General features: G+C 55.4%; 1 protein-coding gene across 1 annotated transcript; it reads right to left on the bottom strand.

Moving 5' to 3' along the window:
- Positions 1-711: 711 nt before the first annotated feature.
- cenpe (centromere protein E) lies at positions 712-14,070 on the bottom strand. Its single transcript, XM_076170531.1, has 53 exons — positions 13,739-14,070; positions 13,456-13,568; positions 13,270-13,359; positions 13,058-13,176; positions 12,856-12,975; positions 12,632-12,713; positions 12,485-12,552; positions 12,331-12,405; positions 12,096-12,147; positions 11,935-12,022; positions 11,653-11,782; positions 11,458-11,577; positions 11,128-11,283; positions 10,897-11,047; positions 10,716-10,815; positions 10,189-10,543; positions 10,051-10,107; positions 9,794-9,961; positions 9,629-9,703; positions 9,457-9,525; positions 9,217-9,348; positions 8,839-9,016; positions 8,609-8,754; positions 8,242-8,535; positions 7,800-7,925; positions 7,568-7,711; positions 7,294-7,482; positions 7,079-7,225; positions 6,678-6,899; positions 6,520-6,603; positions 6,351-6,434; positions 6,210-6,272; positions 5,963-6,079; positions 5,639-5,890; positions 5,338-5,553; positions 5,175-5,258; positions 4,974-5,090; positions 4,574-4,891; positions 4,310-4,426; positions 4,014-4,220; positions 3,860-3,934; positions 3,704-3,787; positions 3,543-3,623; positions 3,323-3,457; positions 3,060-3,242; positions 2,770-2,979; positions 2,443-2,637; positions 2,139-2,342; positions 1,872-2,048; positions 1,705-1,790; positions 1,517-1,614; positions 1,291-1,426; positions 712-1,216 (listed from the first exon to the last, which is right to left on the bottom strand). Exons 1-53 carry the CDS (start codon positions 13,792-13,794, stop codon positions 712-714), a joined length of 7,650 nt encoding a protein of 2,549 aa, XP_076026646.1. The 5' UTR covers positions 13,795-14,070.
- Positions 14,071-14,126: the final 56 nt, after the last annotated feature.

The raw sequence follows: 14,126 nt of genomic DNA, 5'->3' as shown, positions 1-14,126 counted from the left end.
ACTGCATTTATTGAAACAAATAGTTCAGTCACGAGTCTAAACTCACACAACAAAAGAGATTCTTATCAAGATTCTCAGGTTTGGCACACACACTTTAAAATGATTTCAGTATTGTGACTAAAAAGGCTATAAAATGAGAGTGAAGCTAAATCCAAACTCCTGTGGCCTCAGATCCTCCTGGGTCAGTAAACGTGTAGTGATGATGCAACATTAGTGTGTGTGGAGGACGGACGGATCTGTCAATAACACATTTTATTAACTGGATAAAAACACTACAAAGTTGACCCAAACATTGAAACATTAAAATAGTGCACATGTAGTCTGCGTCACTGCGTTTGGCACATCTCCCCCTGCTTTGGGAAGTCCGACCACTGTTCCTCTTTGTCGTCTGCACTGGCGCCTGCAAACAAACACACAAGACGCATTTATAAGGTATATATCATAACAAACAGCTGTCACTCAGAGTGAAAAGGCCCTCAGTCTGCTGCTCAGAAGGTTTGAGAGGTGAACATAAGTGAACAGTGAGGAGGTGGAGATGTTCAGGTGCAGGAGAGCAGACAGAAGGTTTGTGACCTCTAACCCCCCCAGCTACAGTGTGACTGCATGCTGCTGCACCCAGAGCAGGGACAAAACTGCAGTTACCCTGAGGCTGTGCTGCTGCTGCATCAGGAGCTTTACTAATCTCTGCTGAGAGAAACATCACGTACATCATCACGTCACATGGCTCAGAAGACACAGATCAGTGCAGGTGAACGTCAGCGCCCTCTCACCTGGAAGCATCCCCAGATTGGAGTTATCAAAGAACTGCTTGGGACAGTTCATGGACAACATCTCAGCACCTGCGCCAAAGAACCTGCTCTTGGGGGAGCCGGGGAGGGCCACCTTAGGAGAGTCCAGCAGCCTCCTGGGAGAGTCCAGCAGCTTCCTGGGAGAGTCCAGCAGCTTCCTGGGAGAGTCCAGCAGCTTCCTGGGAGAGTCCAGCAGCTTCCTGGGAGAGTCCAGCAGCTTCCTGGGAGAGTCCAGCAGCTTCCTGGGGGTGCTTAAGAACCTCTTAGGTGGGCTGAGGATGTTGTGAGGGTCTGCAGACAGGGGCAGGCCCCTCTTGGTGGGGGTGCAGGGAGACAGAGGTCTGTCCCCGTCCCCCTTGTTCCTCCCCTTCAGCTTGAGCGCTCTACTCTTCCACTTGGCGATCTCGGCTTGGTGACCGGACGCTGAGCTGTGGTAACAAGAGGGCAAAGGTCAGAGCGGCTCGGGTCACACCCGGTGTCAGAGTGACTCGTGTCCTCTTACGTCTCCTGCTGGTTGATTTTAGCACGAAGCTGTTTGACTTCCTCCTCCAGCTTGTTCTTCTCCAGGTGAACGCTGCTCTGGATGACTGCTCCTCTGGGGTGGGTGAGTCTGGCATGGAGGTCTTCACCCTGCAGGACTGAAGGAAACGTCACAATCAGTCATCTGTACAGGTAGGATACAGCTCCCTCTGTGGTGAGAGGGCGTTACTGCAGGCTAACTGACTTACTGGACTCGTCTCCTTCCTGCTGTGACTTCCTTATGGCCTCCTTCAGCTTCCTCACCGACTCCTCCTTTGAGCTGAGCAGTGAGTTCAACTCTAGGATCCTGGGGAAGAGGAACACATCGTCAACAACAACGACATCAACATCATCATGGCCTCACAGAGATGAGGTCAGAGGTAAACAGGCTTCTTACTCTTGTTGGTGACCAGAAGAAGCAGACGTCAGCTCCACCTCCATCTTGAGCACTTTGGCTTGGAGAGTTTCCATCTGAGCTGCAGACTGAGGGAAAGAGCGACAGAGACCTCAGACTCCAGCCCGGATCTAAACCGACCCTCCAGAATGCAGAGCGACTGTACTGACCTCAGAGTGGCGCAGTTTGCTCTTCAGGCTCTGGATGGCGCTCTCCCTCTCCTTCACCCGGGCTCTGGTGTCCTCCAGCTCCGTCTGCAGGAGCTGGGTGGCCTGCTTGTGGTTGGACACCCTGCTGTTGGCTTTGGTCTCAGCCTCCTCCAGCTGGCTAATCTGGACACACAGAGCCTGGAAGAGCAACAAGGAGACAGGAAGTGAGCTCAGAAGGTTCCACCTCAGCGCTCAGACAGGAGGAGGGAACAGTGAGAGCTCTCATACTTTGAGTTCCTCCTCAGAGCGCTGGAGCTGCAGGACCAGCTGCTGATTGTCCTTCAGGAGGTCGAGCTCTGACCTCGGCGAGACGTCCTCCAGCGTCTGCAGCAGAGCGGCCCTGTTGCTCTTCTCCTCCCTCAGCCGAGCGTCGCTCTGTGACTGCAGCAGCTTCAGCTCCTCAGACAGCCGCTTGTGTTCTGATCTGATGCCCTGAGGGACGCGGAGGAGAAATGAGACGCTGGGATCAGGACAGGACTCAGACAGACTGATACTGCTGCTTGATCTGTGGATCAGGCTCAGCCACGCCTACCTGCAGCGTCATCTCCCGGCTGTTTGCCAGCGTGGCTCTGCGGTTCAGCTCGTACCTCAGGACTCCCTCCATTTCGCCCATGCTCGCCACCCTCAGCTGCTCCTTGAAGCGCTCCCTCTCTGTGATCTCCACTGACAGGTGGTTGGGGAAGGAGGTCATGTCCACACGGAGCTTCGCCAAGCTGGCGTCCATTTTCTGTAAACCAGTGAACACTCCAGCTGTCACAAAGGTAAGACACGCCCACTGGGAGGGGGAGGGGCCTCCTCTGCATCTCACCACTTGGTTGTCTGAGCTGAACCTGATCTGTAGCAGGTGAGATGTTTGTACCTGCAGGTAGAGCTGCCTCTGGTCCAGCAGCTGGGACAACCTGAGCCCCCACACGGCCTGGAGGTCCTCCTCCTTCACAGAGAGGCTGGGGGCCTGAGCTCTGCAGAGCAGCACGTCCTGCAGCCGCCGCTCCTCAAACACAGCCAGGTCCTTGGTCACCAGCTCCTCCAGCAGGTCCCTGTACTCCTGGGCCCGTTGCTGTAGGTGTCCCTGTGTGTGTGTGTGTGTGTGTGTGTGTTATTAAGAGTGTAATGGAACAGAAAGGCAGAGCGGTTGTGTCTGGTACTCACAGGGATGCTTCCGATGCTGAGGACGCTCTGCAGCTGAGCCTGACACACAGAGCGGTACAGGCTCATGTTGGAGCAGCTCTGGAGGTGGGCGGGCAGAGCGCCCGGGCTGAACGACTTCTTCATGGCTTCAGCGTTGTACTTAGAGCAAATGTTCATGAAGCTCTGGAACTCACCGAAGGACTCCTGCAGTGAAGACAGCAGCTTAATGGAGCGTCTCCATGGTGACACCTGCTTCCTGTGTGGCGTGTGAGAGGAGACCTTACCTGCAGCTTCTGGGTGGACTCCTGTAGCCGTGACGACAGCTCTCTGGCCTTCACCTCCTTCCTGGCAGAGCAGCTCTGGTCCAGGCGGCTCTGCTCTCTGAGCGCCGTGATGGCGGCGTTGGATTCACTGAGCAGCTGAGAGGAGACAAACACGCCGTCACACGTCTGAACTATAAAGAGGCTCCACATGATGTTCATGAGCAGGACGCTTCTTCTGGACCTGCTGGGACGCCTCGGCCTCGTCTTTGGCGTGAGTTCTGCTCTGCCTGACCGTCTGCAGCTCCTCCTCCAGCTGCTCTACCTGAGGGACACAGAGCAGACGGGTCAGAGGACGCAGAGCGGCAACCTTCTCCTCAGACAGTATGACAGAGCAGCTCTCACCGTCTCCATCTTGTCCTTGAGGTCCCCCTGGAGGTGAACGTTCTCCTCATCACTGTTTGCCTGTTGGACCTTCAGGTCGTGGATCTGGACGAGGACAGAGTCGTTATCAGACACAGACATCAGGAACACTTTAGGCAGGAAGTGACCTGGACTTACTTCCTGTTGGAGCTGTACTTCCAGTCGGCTTCTGTCAGCTTCCTGCTGGTTGAGCTTCTCCTGGATGGCAGAGATCTACAGAGCAGAGGAACAGAGAAGCTGTCATCTCACTCCTGTCTCATGTTGGAGACAAGTGTTGTCATGGAGACGTTACCATCTCCGTCCTCTCCTCCAGCTCGGCTCTCAGCTGGTTCCTCTCCTGTCTCAGCCCCTCCAGGATCTCCTGCAGCTGCTTTCTCTCCTCACAGAGGGACGTGACTCTGGACAGCAGCGTCTCTGTCTCCTCTGCAGACGACTTCTCACAGAGCAGAGTGTCTCTGTGAGCTTCAGCGTCCTTCAGCTTCTCCTCTAACATGGACACCTGTGAGTGAAGGAGGAAGATCAAAGGTTCATACCAGTCTGCACAAACTTCAGACTTCATGGAGAACCCGAGCAGCACGAGACGCAGACCTGCTGCTCCACTGAACGCTCCTTCTCCTCATTCAGCTTCTCCAGCTCACAGGTCTTCTGCTTCTGTTCCTGCAGCTTCTCCTCTGCTGCTTTCAGAAGATGTTGAGTGTTGGCCGCCTGAAAACAAACAAGCAAACCAGATGAGACTCCAGAGCTCCTGAACATCACACGAAGGAACGTCTGCAAAATGTAAGAAACAAACAGAAAGAGAAGAAGAATGTCAGGTCAGTCTGGAGAAGTGAAGCTGCCTCAGGTTCTGCTCACCATCTCCATGTTCTGCTGCAGGTTGATCTCCAGCTGGTTCTTCTGCTGTGTGACGCTCTGCAGGGAGCTGTGCAGCTCTGTGACCTCAGCCTGCTGCGTCTCCGTCCTCTCCTCCAGCTCTGCTCTCAGCTGCTTCTTCTCCTGTCTCAGCCCCTCCAGGATCTCCTGCAGCTGCTCTCTCTCCTCACTGAGGGCCGTCGCTCTGGCCAGCAGCTGCTCTCTCTCCTCTGTAGACGTGTGGACGCCGGCCTCCTTCTCAGAGAGCAGCGCATCTCTCTCCGCTGCGACGCTCTGCAGTTCCTCCGTCAAAGTTCTCAGCTGCCAGGAGGACAGAGCTCAGCTGAGAAACAGGAAGTCTACAGAGACGTGGCTGTGATGTATAGAGATGTTAGCTGCTCACCTGCTGGCGGAGAGAGCGTTCCCTGTCCTCACTCTGGTTCTCCAGAGCAGAGATTGCGTGTTTACGTTCCTCCAGCTCCTCCTGAGCTGCTTTCAGAAGACCTTCAGCAGAAGAAGCCTTGGACAGAGCAGCTCAGTTAGAGACGGCGGGACCAAAATGCTGAAATCCTGCACAGAACCTTCACATGAAGAACCGACTCACCATGTCCACGTTCTGCTGCAGCTGCTCCCCCAGCTGCTTCTTCTGCTCTGTGACGCTCTGCAGGGAGCTGAGCAGCTCTGTGCGCTGAGGAACAGAGAGGAACATGAGGACCTTCAGAGGACACATGTGGATCAAACTGGACATGAATCCATCACACACACACCTCAGCCTGCCTCTCCATCCTCTCCTCCAGCTCTGCTCTCAGCTGCTTCTTCTCCTGTCTCAGCCCCTCCAGGATCTCCTGCAGCTGCTCTCTCTCCTCACTGAGGGACGTCACTCTGGACAGCAGCTTCTCCGTCTCCTCGCAGGTCTTCTCCTCTGAGTGAAGACTGTCCCTCTGGGCTCGAGCGCTCTCCAGCTCTGAGGTCAAACGCTGAACCTGTGAGGGATGAAGAAGGTCTGAGCATGGACGTCCATCTGCAGAACTAAGAACCATAGAAGAAGACGCTTTAACTCAGCCTGACCTCCTCCTGTAGTGTCGCTGTCCTCTCTTCCAGCTCTGCTCTCAGCTTGTCCCTCTCCTGTCTCAGCGTCTCGTGTGTCTCCTGAAGCTTGTCCCTCTCCTGTCTCAGCGTCTCGTGTGTCTCCTGCAGCTCGTCCCTCTCCTGGCTCAGAGACGCCACCCGGGACATCAGCTCCTCTGTCTCCTCGGGGACACTCTGAGGACGGTCCAGGAGCCCGTCCCTCTCTGCTCTCAGGCTCTGCAGCTCCTCCATCTGTGAACACATGTGCGCAGCCATGAGAACATGGACGGACATGCAGGAGGAGTCTGTCACGTCTCCACTCACCTGTCGCTCCGACTCAGATTCCCTCTGCTGACTCCGGTTCTCCAGCTCTGAGTTGAGATGTTTCTGCTGCTGGAGCTCCTCGCTGAGAGACTGGAGAAGGTTCTGAGTCTCTGCTGCCTGGAGGAGCAGAAGACACAGAGTCACAGCCATGTTCAACCACACGGCTCTGAGTGTGTGTGTGAGTGAGTGAGTGAGTGAGTGAGTGAGTGAGTGAGTGTGTGTGTGTGTGTGTGTGTGTGTGACTGACCTGCTGCTCCCTCTGCTCCTGCCTCTCCTGGTTCAGCCTCTGCAGCTCTGCGTTCTTCTCCTTCTGCAGTCAAACATCAGGCTGTCACACGTTTACACTCAGACTCAGTCACATGAAGGACACTGATGGATGTTCTCTCACCATCTCCATGTTCCCCTGTAGTTCGGCCTCCAGCAGGTTCTTCTGCTCACTGGCCTCATGTAGAGCGACATTAAGCTGCTCTACCTGAGAGAGAAGAGGGTTCATGCTCCATCATGTGGTGCCTGTAGGACCTGATGACACACTGGAGTGGAAGCAGAAGATCTCTTACCTGCCGCTGAAGCTCAGAAGTTTGCTGATGGTGTTCTCTGAGTTCTGAGTCCAGCCCCTGATGTTGGTCCAGTCCAGTCTGGACCTGCAGCAGAGGACAACACGTCTTTACCTTTGCCTTTTGGACACTGAGCTCAAACCTTTGTGTCTGTAACCCACCATCTCCATCTCCATCCTCTCCTCCAGCTCTGCTCTCAGCTGCTTCTTCTCCTGTCTCAGCCCCTCCAGGATCTCCTGCAGCTCGTCCCTCTCCTCAGTGAGGGCCGTCGCTCTGGACTGCAGCTTCTCCATCTCCTCACAGGTCTGAGCGTCCATCGCCCGCTCTGTCAGCTCGTCCCTCTCTGCTCGCCTGCTCTGCAGCTCCTCTGTCAGGGTCTCCACCTGCCAGCACCAGGAAGTGGATCATCGGAACTCAGTCACACTGAAGATCTGCAGACAGGATGAAGGCCAGAGCGGCCAGAGCAGCCAGAGCCACACTGCTTCCTGTCTGGCTCTTGTGTTGTTGTGGATCCGTCTCAGGTCTTCTGAGATGTTTGGCTCTAACAGTAAACCTGACTCACCTGGCTGTGCAGCTGCTCTACCTGGAGCGCCTGCGTCTCCTGGCTGTCAGCCCGCTCTACCATCTGCTTCTCCAGCTGTTTGATCCGCTCCTTCTGGGCCCGGCTCTTCTCCAGAGCGCCCATCAGCTGCCCCTGGATCTGGATCATCTGAGGGACAAACAGAGCTTAGAACTCCGGCGTGTAGAGCGACGTTCTCAAAGGAGGAGGAGACTCACGATCTCCACGTTCTCCCCCATGTCCGTCTTCAGCTGGTCCCTCTCTGCGCTCACGGTGCAGAGCAGCGTCTGCGTCTCCTCTGCAGAGCTCTGGGCTTTGGCCGCTCTCTCAGACAGAGCGTCTCTCTCTGCTTGCACGCTCTGCAGCTGCTCTCTCAGCTGCTCCAGCTCCTCTGTCAGCTGCTCCAGCTGGAGAACAAAGGTTATGGGGTGAAGAAGGGGAAGCCTCCGAGGTGAGACAGGTGACAGAGAGCTGACAGCAGAAACATCTCACCCTCTGCTCTCTCTCCTGCAGCTCTGTCCTCAGCTGCTCCCGCTCTGTGATCTCGGCACAGAGCGGCTCCTGCTTCTCCTCTGCACTGGACAGAGCGTCTCTCTCCGCTCGCACGCTCTGCAGCTCCTCTCTCAGCTGCTTCAGCTGGAGAACCAAACAACGACAACACAAAAGATTTACAGAAGAGCGATCAGGACACAGAGGCAGGAGAAAGAGAGGAGCAGTGTCTCACCTCCTCCTGCAGCTCTGTGCTGATCTCCTCCTCTGTGGCTCTGGAAACTTCACTATCACACAGTTTCTCCTGCAGCTCTGACAGATCTTTCTCCAGTGACGCTCTCTGTCGCTCTGTCTCGCTCAGCTGAGAGGAAAAGCAGGCAGAAGATTCACTCAATGTGATTACTGTGTGTGTGTGTGTGTGTCTGTGTGTGTGTCTCTCTGAGTGTGTCTGTGTGTCTCTGTAGGCTCCTTCCCCCTCATGTCCATCATTTCTTTCTTGTCCCTGTGTGTGTGTGTGTGTGTGTGTGTGTGTGTGTGTGTGTGTGTGTGTGTGTGTGTGTGTGTGTGTGTGTGTGTGTGTGTGTGTGTGTGTGTGTGTGTGTGTGTGTGTGTGTGTGTGTGTGTGTGTGTGTGTGTGTGTGTGTGTCGTCTCCCTGCTGACAGGAAACAGAACTCACGCTGGCCTGCGTCTCCTGGATGGAGGCGCTGAGTCGGCCGCTCTCTGCGTTGGAGCGCTCTAGGTCTGAGCGGAGCAGGTCCAGCTGCTCGGAGGCTTCATCGCTCTGCAGGCTCAGCTGGTCTCCCCTCAGCGAGGCGGCCTGGACCTCCTCCTGGAGCTGGAGGGCCTCCTGCTGGGAGGCCTGCAGAGCGTCTCTGAGCTGCTCCGACTCCTGCTGACGCTCCACTTGTGACGAGAGCAAAGTGTCCCTCTGGCTTTGGGCGGCGCTCAGCTCCTCTGTCAGCTCGCTCACCTGACGGGAGGAAACATGAAGTCAACACCTGGAGGAACCCCACACACACACACACATTTGTGATGTTCCTCACCTGCTTCTTGAGCTGCTCCAGCTGCTCTGGCAGGTCCTGCAGAGCAGCCAGCTGAGCTCTGGACGACCCCTCTGCCTCCCTGCAGGCTGCCAGGTCCCTGTTCAGGCTGGAGACGGTCCTCTCCAGGTCCAGGCTGTCCATCACACCTGAGGAGCAGGACAGATGAGTGAGGTCATCTCTGCAGGGTTCCACCTCCCTCATAGTTCTGGGACTTTTCCAGATGAACTTACTCTTGGGCACTTTCCCGTCGAGGAGCGAGATGAGCTTGGTGTTCTCCTCAAACGCGGCGTTCAGCTCCCTCTGCAGGTCGCTCTGCATCTTCCTGTAGCGCGTCTTCTCCGCCTCCTGTTGGCGCTGCAGGACGCTCACCTGCGCCTCCATCTTGTCGTGGTCGGTAGTCAGAGTCACCTGAGGGCCGACCAGCAGAGACTCAAACAATCGGCTCCGACTGAGCAAAGGGGGGGTGTGTGTGTGTGTGTGTGTGTGTGTGTGTGTGTGTGTGTGTGTGTGTGTGTGTGTGTGTGTGTGTGTGTGTGTGTGTGTGTGTGTGTGTGTGTGTGTGTGTGTGTGTGTGTGTGTGTGTGTGTGTGTGTGTGTCTCTCTCTCACGTGCGTCTCCTCCAGTGCGATGTTGCGGCTGCGCAGGAAGGCCCACTCCTTCTTGGTGTCTCTGCTGACGCCCTCTGCGTCGTCCAGCGAGCGACGCAGAGTGGCCACTTCCTGCACCAGGTCCTTGCCGCTCTGTGAGGAGGACAGAGGACCAGAGTGACACGGTGAAGAAGAAGAAGGTCTGAGGTTCAAGTTAAGGCAGACAGACCAGTCCTGATGTGGATTCTCTCACTGACTCACCATCTTCTGCAGGTCTTCCAGCAGCTCACTCTTCTTCTTCAGCTCTTCAGTCACGGCCTCCAGATTTTTCTTCATGAAAGTGAAAAGTCAAAGTTTAAAGAGCTGCTCTGTGATCTTCACTCGCCAAGCAGGTGAAGAACCATGAGGCCTCAGACCTCCATCACTAAACTACCTGAAGCTCCAGACATCTGAGCTCAGACGACTCCAGGATCTTCTTCAGTGAGGAGATTTCACTCTGCATCTCAGACTGGAATCACAGGAAGAGAAGATGGTTTTAAATGAGACACTGAATCCTCTCCTCCTCCTCAGTGGTCTCATCTGGAGAGCAGAACTTCACCTGGTGCTCCATGTTGAATTCCTCCTCTAGACACTTGAACTCCTCCATCTCCTTCTTCTCCACCAGTTCCTTTGACAGAGCAGCTTTCTCCTTCTCCAGCCGCTCCGTCTGCTCCATGAAGGCTTCCAGCTCTTGCTTCATGTAGTCTCTCTCCATGACCACCATGTCCTACAGACGTATGTGAGGAGGAACCAAGAAGGTCAGCGAGTCAACACTGGGGTCATTTATGAGGATGAAGATGTTTGAAGGAGCTTTACCTTCTCTGAGGACAGGTTCATGCACAGCTGCATGGTCTCCTCAAGGTCTCTCCTCATCTGGAAGAGAAGGAAACCCAGTAAGTCCAGCAGGTCAGGACCAAGGCACACAGGTGAGCCGTAACCTTTTCCACCTCTCACCTGATCGTCTGCGTTGCTCTGCGTCTGGCTCCGCTCTCCCAGCTGCTCCTCCAGGTCCGCCATTCTGATCTCCAGCATCTCGGCCTTCTCCACGGCCTCCTGCCTCTGCTGAGCCTGGTCCTGGAGCTGCAGGTCCAGCTCGGCCGCCCTGCGCTCCGTGGCCTCCTCAGCCTCCCGTCTCTGCTCAGCCTCCGTCTCCAGCCGGAGCTCCAGCTCAGCCACCCGGCCGTCCAGCGTCTCCGCCTTGGCCACGGCCTGCTCCTTCTGCTGGACCTCCATCTCCAGCAGCGTTTCCAGGTTGGACACTTTGCCTGAGAGCTCGTGCATCCGGTCTGGAGTTATGAACTCACCAGGGCTGAAGAACACAGCAGAGAACTTCATACATGAACTGAAACACGAAAGGACCAGAACCTGGATTCATATCAGTGACAGTTTCTCCTGTCAGATGATCGACAGGTGTTCAACATCTTCACAACTTCAGACACAAACATCAGACTGAGTTTGGTGATGTGGTCAATCAGGCTCACCTGTCTCCAAAGCTGCGTGTGGTCACAAAGGCCTGGCTGGTCTCCATGTCGTCTGTCGGCTCGTCCTGGATCTCCCACTGGGCCTCAAAGTCCTCGTCATCTGAGGAGACACAGACACTTTGGTGAGGCTGGAGTGGGCAGACGGGCAGCGCCTGCTCTCAGTGCTCCTCAGGGTTCCTACCTTCTCCCAGGATCGTCAGACAGGAACGATCCGCTTTCCTCTTACGGGAGAAAGACTCGGCGAAGCTGAGGTCCGAGCGAAACTCATCCCCCCCGGAGGCCTGGGCGAGCCGGAGCATCTTCCCGCCCCACGTGACTCTTCGCTTTGGCATCTGCAAAGAGGGGCGTGAAGTGGTGAAGAGTGGAAGCAGAGGAGCTCTGGACCTCATGGACCTGCGTGAGTCACACTCACCCTGCTGACAAGGAGGTTGGAGCCGGTGACCAGCAGCTTGGTGAGGTTCTTGATCCGGTCCTCCTGCTCCCTCTGGAGCTGGTCCTTCTCCTGCAGCAGCTGGGAGATGACGTCCTTCTCCTCCCCCGTGGTCTGCGTGACGGGCGAGACCTGCAGCTGTGGAGGAAGAACATCCACGACTGTGAGGACTCAAGACAACTTCAATCACAGGAAAGACAGTGAACATTTAGATGTGGACTGTAAGGATGTTCTCTGCCATTCCCTGAGTTTCTGTCTGAACCCTGAGGGACGTGATGAAGGGACCACAGCGAGTCTCATGTCCGTACGTACCTCGTGCAGTCGTCTCTTGAGGTCTGCAATCTCGTTGCGGTAGCGTTTGAGCAGCGCCCCGTCGTCCGACACCTCGGTGACGTGAGGGTCGTTCTTCATTTTCTTGGCCGTGCTGGCGAACTGAGGGAGGAGACGAAAGGTTAGGGACAGATCGTTAGGAGAGGAGCCGTCCTGCTCCGGTCCGGCTCCACCCACCTGCAGCGTGCTGAGCGTCTCGTCCAGGGCCACGGGTGTGATGGTGCAGATGATGACCGTCTTGGCGTTGCCGCCCAGCGAGTTCTGCAGGATGCGGGTGAGTTTACTGTCTCTGTAGTTAGTGAAGCCTCTGAACGGACAGAAGGACAGTGTGACAACGTTAAGCACGATGGACTTCAGAGTTTCAGCTAAATCAGCACCTTGATGGACAGATGGACAGACAGACAGACAGACAGACAGACAGGCTGGCTGTAGGTCTGCGTGCGTGTTTGTGTTCTTCACCTCTGACCCTCGTCCGTCAGCTTCTTGATCACTTGTCCCAGTGTGAAGAGGCTGCGGTTGATGTTGCAGCCCTCCTTGAAGCGCGTGCCTGAGACAAGACAGACAGGTTAAAGTTCACGTCTCTATGGAACAGATCATCAGTGTGACTCAGTCCAGCTCACCTTCAGCCCCTGTCTGACTCGCTCGCTCAGACCCGGCCAGATCCACCAAGTTCTGGAGGAGAGATCAGCGGAAGTGCAGATGAGCAAAGGAACGTACGAGACAGAGAGAGGACAGGACAGACTAGAGACACAGGACAGACTAGAGACACAGGACAGACCAGAGACACATGACAGACTAGAGACACAGGACAGACTAGAGACACAGGACAGACTAGAGAGACAGGAGGTCTCTCACCAGATGAGACACGATGATGGCCCCGTCTGCGTTCTCCCCTGAAGCTGGATCGCTGAGCTCACGGCTCTCCAGGATCTGAGGGGAGGAAGGACAAAGTGAGTCGATGCTGGGAGCTCAGACTCCATCCTGACACAGAGCGGCTGGCGTCTCTTACCATCCTGAAGATGGTGTGGGAGCGGCTGCTGCGCTGGTTCATCTTCGTCTTCCCGTAGTGTCGATTCTCTGCAGAGGAACATAAAGGAAGTTGTTACGCTCAGTGTGCAGCGTGCCGCATGTCAGGGCGACAGGATGCAGATCTTACTCTCTCCTTTGCGGATCCAGGCCAAAGCTTGAGCGGGGGAGGTGACCAGCTCCTCCGTCAGGTCGGCCACGTAGATGTTCTTCTGCTCAGAGGAGAAACATCAAGAGGAAGCCATTAGATCCAAGTACGCCTGGTGGGGATCTGAGCCATTTGAGGTTCTCTTGGACTTAGATTCAGATCTTTGGACCTTCAGAGGAGAGAACTTGAAGGTCCGGTCCACTTACGTTGATGGTCTCACGGACCTCCAGGGGTTTCCTCTTCCAGCTGTCCACCAGCAGATCCGTCACCGTCTCGTTGTAGATCTCCATGTAAGACACCCGGAGAAGGAACTCCTTCTTGGGATACTGCGGGGAGAAGATCAGCTTTTACTTCACCGCAGCGCGCCGCACACTGACGCAGGTGTCAGACGCGCCGCACAGTTCTCACCGTCTTGATGGTCTCGAACACGTCCTCCACGGCGAGGGGGATCACGCCCGGGATCAGCTCGCTGCCCATCATGGTGAAGGTCTTACCGGAGGAGGTCTGCCCGTATGCGAAGATGGTTCCTGAGGAGCAAACAAGCGTACGGTTAGCAGCTTCACGCGTTACCGAGGAGGAGGAGGAGCAGGGTGTCGCGGTGCTCAGGTTCCACTACGCACCATTGTAACCCCCTACAGTGGACACGACCAGCGGCTTGGCGATGTTCTGGTACAGCTGCTTGGTGGATTCATCAGCAGCGAACACTCGGTCTGTGTGGGGAGAGAATCATAACAAACAAGGACACGAGGAGTTATAACGCTCCACAGATACATCAAGACATCAAAAGTATGGAATCTGAAACACACCGAAGCTGAAGCTCTTGGTTGAAGCTCCATCGTCAATCTGATGGATGGACTTCTTGTCCGCCTTCCAGTACAGCTGGGCGGGCGGCGCGTTCTCCGCTGAGGCGCTCTCCTCCCTGCGGTAAACACAAGTGAGAGGGAAGATGGAGGATCAGTTTCATGTTTTACACCTTCCGAAGACAAAGTTAGCTCCCGTTTCGTGACTTTGTCGTGACTTTGTTGTTGCGTTGTAAAGCGCAGAGCAGCTAACTCGTCTCTCCTACAGCAGCTTCGGTCTCAAACGCACCTCTCGATGAGCGGACGGACCCGCACACACACTTTGACAGCGGACTCCTCTGTCATTCTGCTCTGCTGTCGTTTATCCTAAAAACATATCAAACTGAAAACCCGAGAAATAAACTCCACGAAATGGCGCCTCCGTTCACTAAACTGACCGAAGCTCTGCTGTGTTTGAAATGAGCTCTCTGCGCTCTGATTGGTCCGCGTCACAGAGCCGACCGAACCACGCGGAGAGGTTCACAGGGGGAATGGAAGGAACCATTCAGACACCGGGCGTTTTGTTTCGCTACCGATAGTATCTCGCTTCTTTGCTTGTTTGCGTTTGTAACATATTATCTCTGGACCACAAATGTCACTCTGAGGACCCCTGATGACATCATTATGTCTTCCCAAGC

The sequence above is a fragment of the Genypterus blacodes genome, unplaced genomic scaffold, assembly GCF_046128005.1.
Source record: "Genypterus blacodes isolate CSIRO-AG114 ecotype Tasmania unplaced genomic scaffold, CSIRO-AGI_Gbla_v1 ptg000222l_1, whole genome shotgun sequence".
Classification (NCBI taxonomy): domain Eukaryota; kingdom Metazoa; phylum Chordata; class Actinopteri; order Ophidiiformes; family Ophidiidae; genus Genypterus; species Genypterus blacodes.
Note: the sequence above shows the minus strand (reverse complement) of the source record. Positions and strands in the feature narration are given on the sequence as shown.

Bases quoted from the DNA above. Each gene is read 5' to 3' on its own strand.
- cenpe (XM_076170531.1), bottom strand. From the start codon at position 13,794: ATGACAGAGGAGTCCGCTGTCAAAGTGTGTGTGCGGGTCCGTCCGCTC. The intron at 13,177-13,269 runs GTGCGTAGTGGA...TTTGCTCCTCAG, and splicing joins CACTGTAGGGGGTTACAATG to GAACCATCTTCGCATACGGG. The intron at 3,624-3,703 runs GTGAGAGCTGCT...TGTGTCCCTCAG, and splicing joins TCAAGGACAAGATGGAGACG to GTAGAGCAGCTGGAGGAGGA.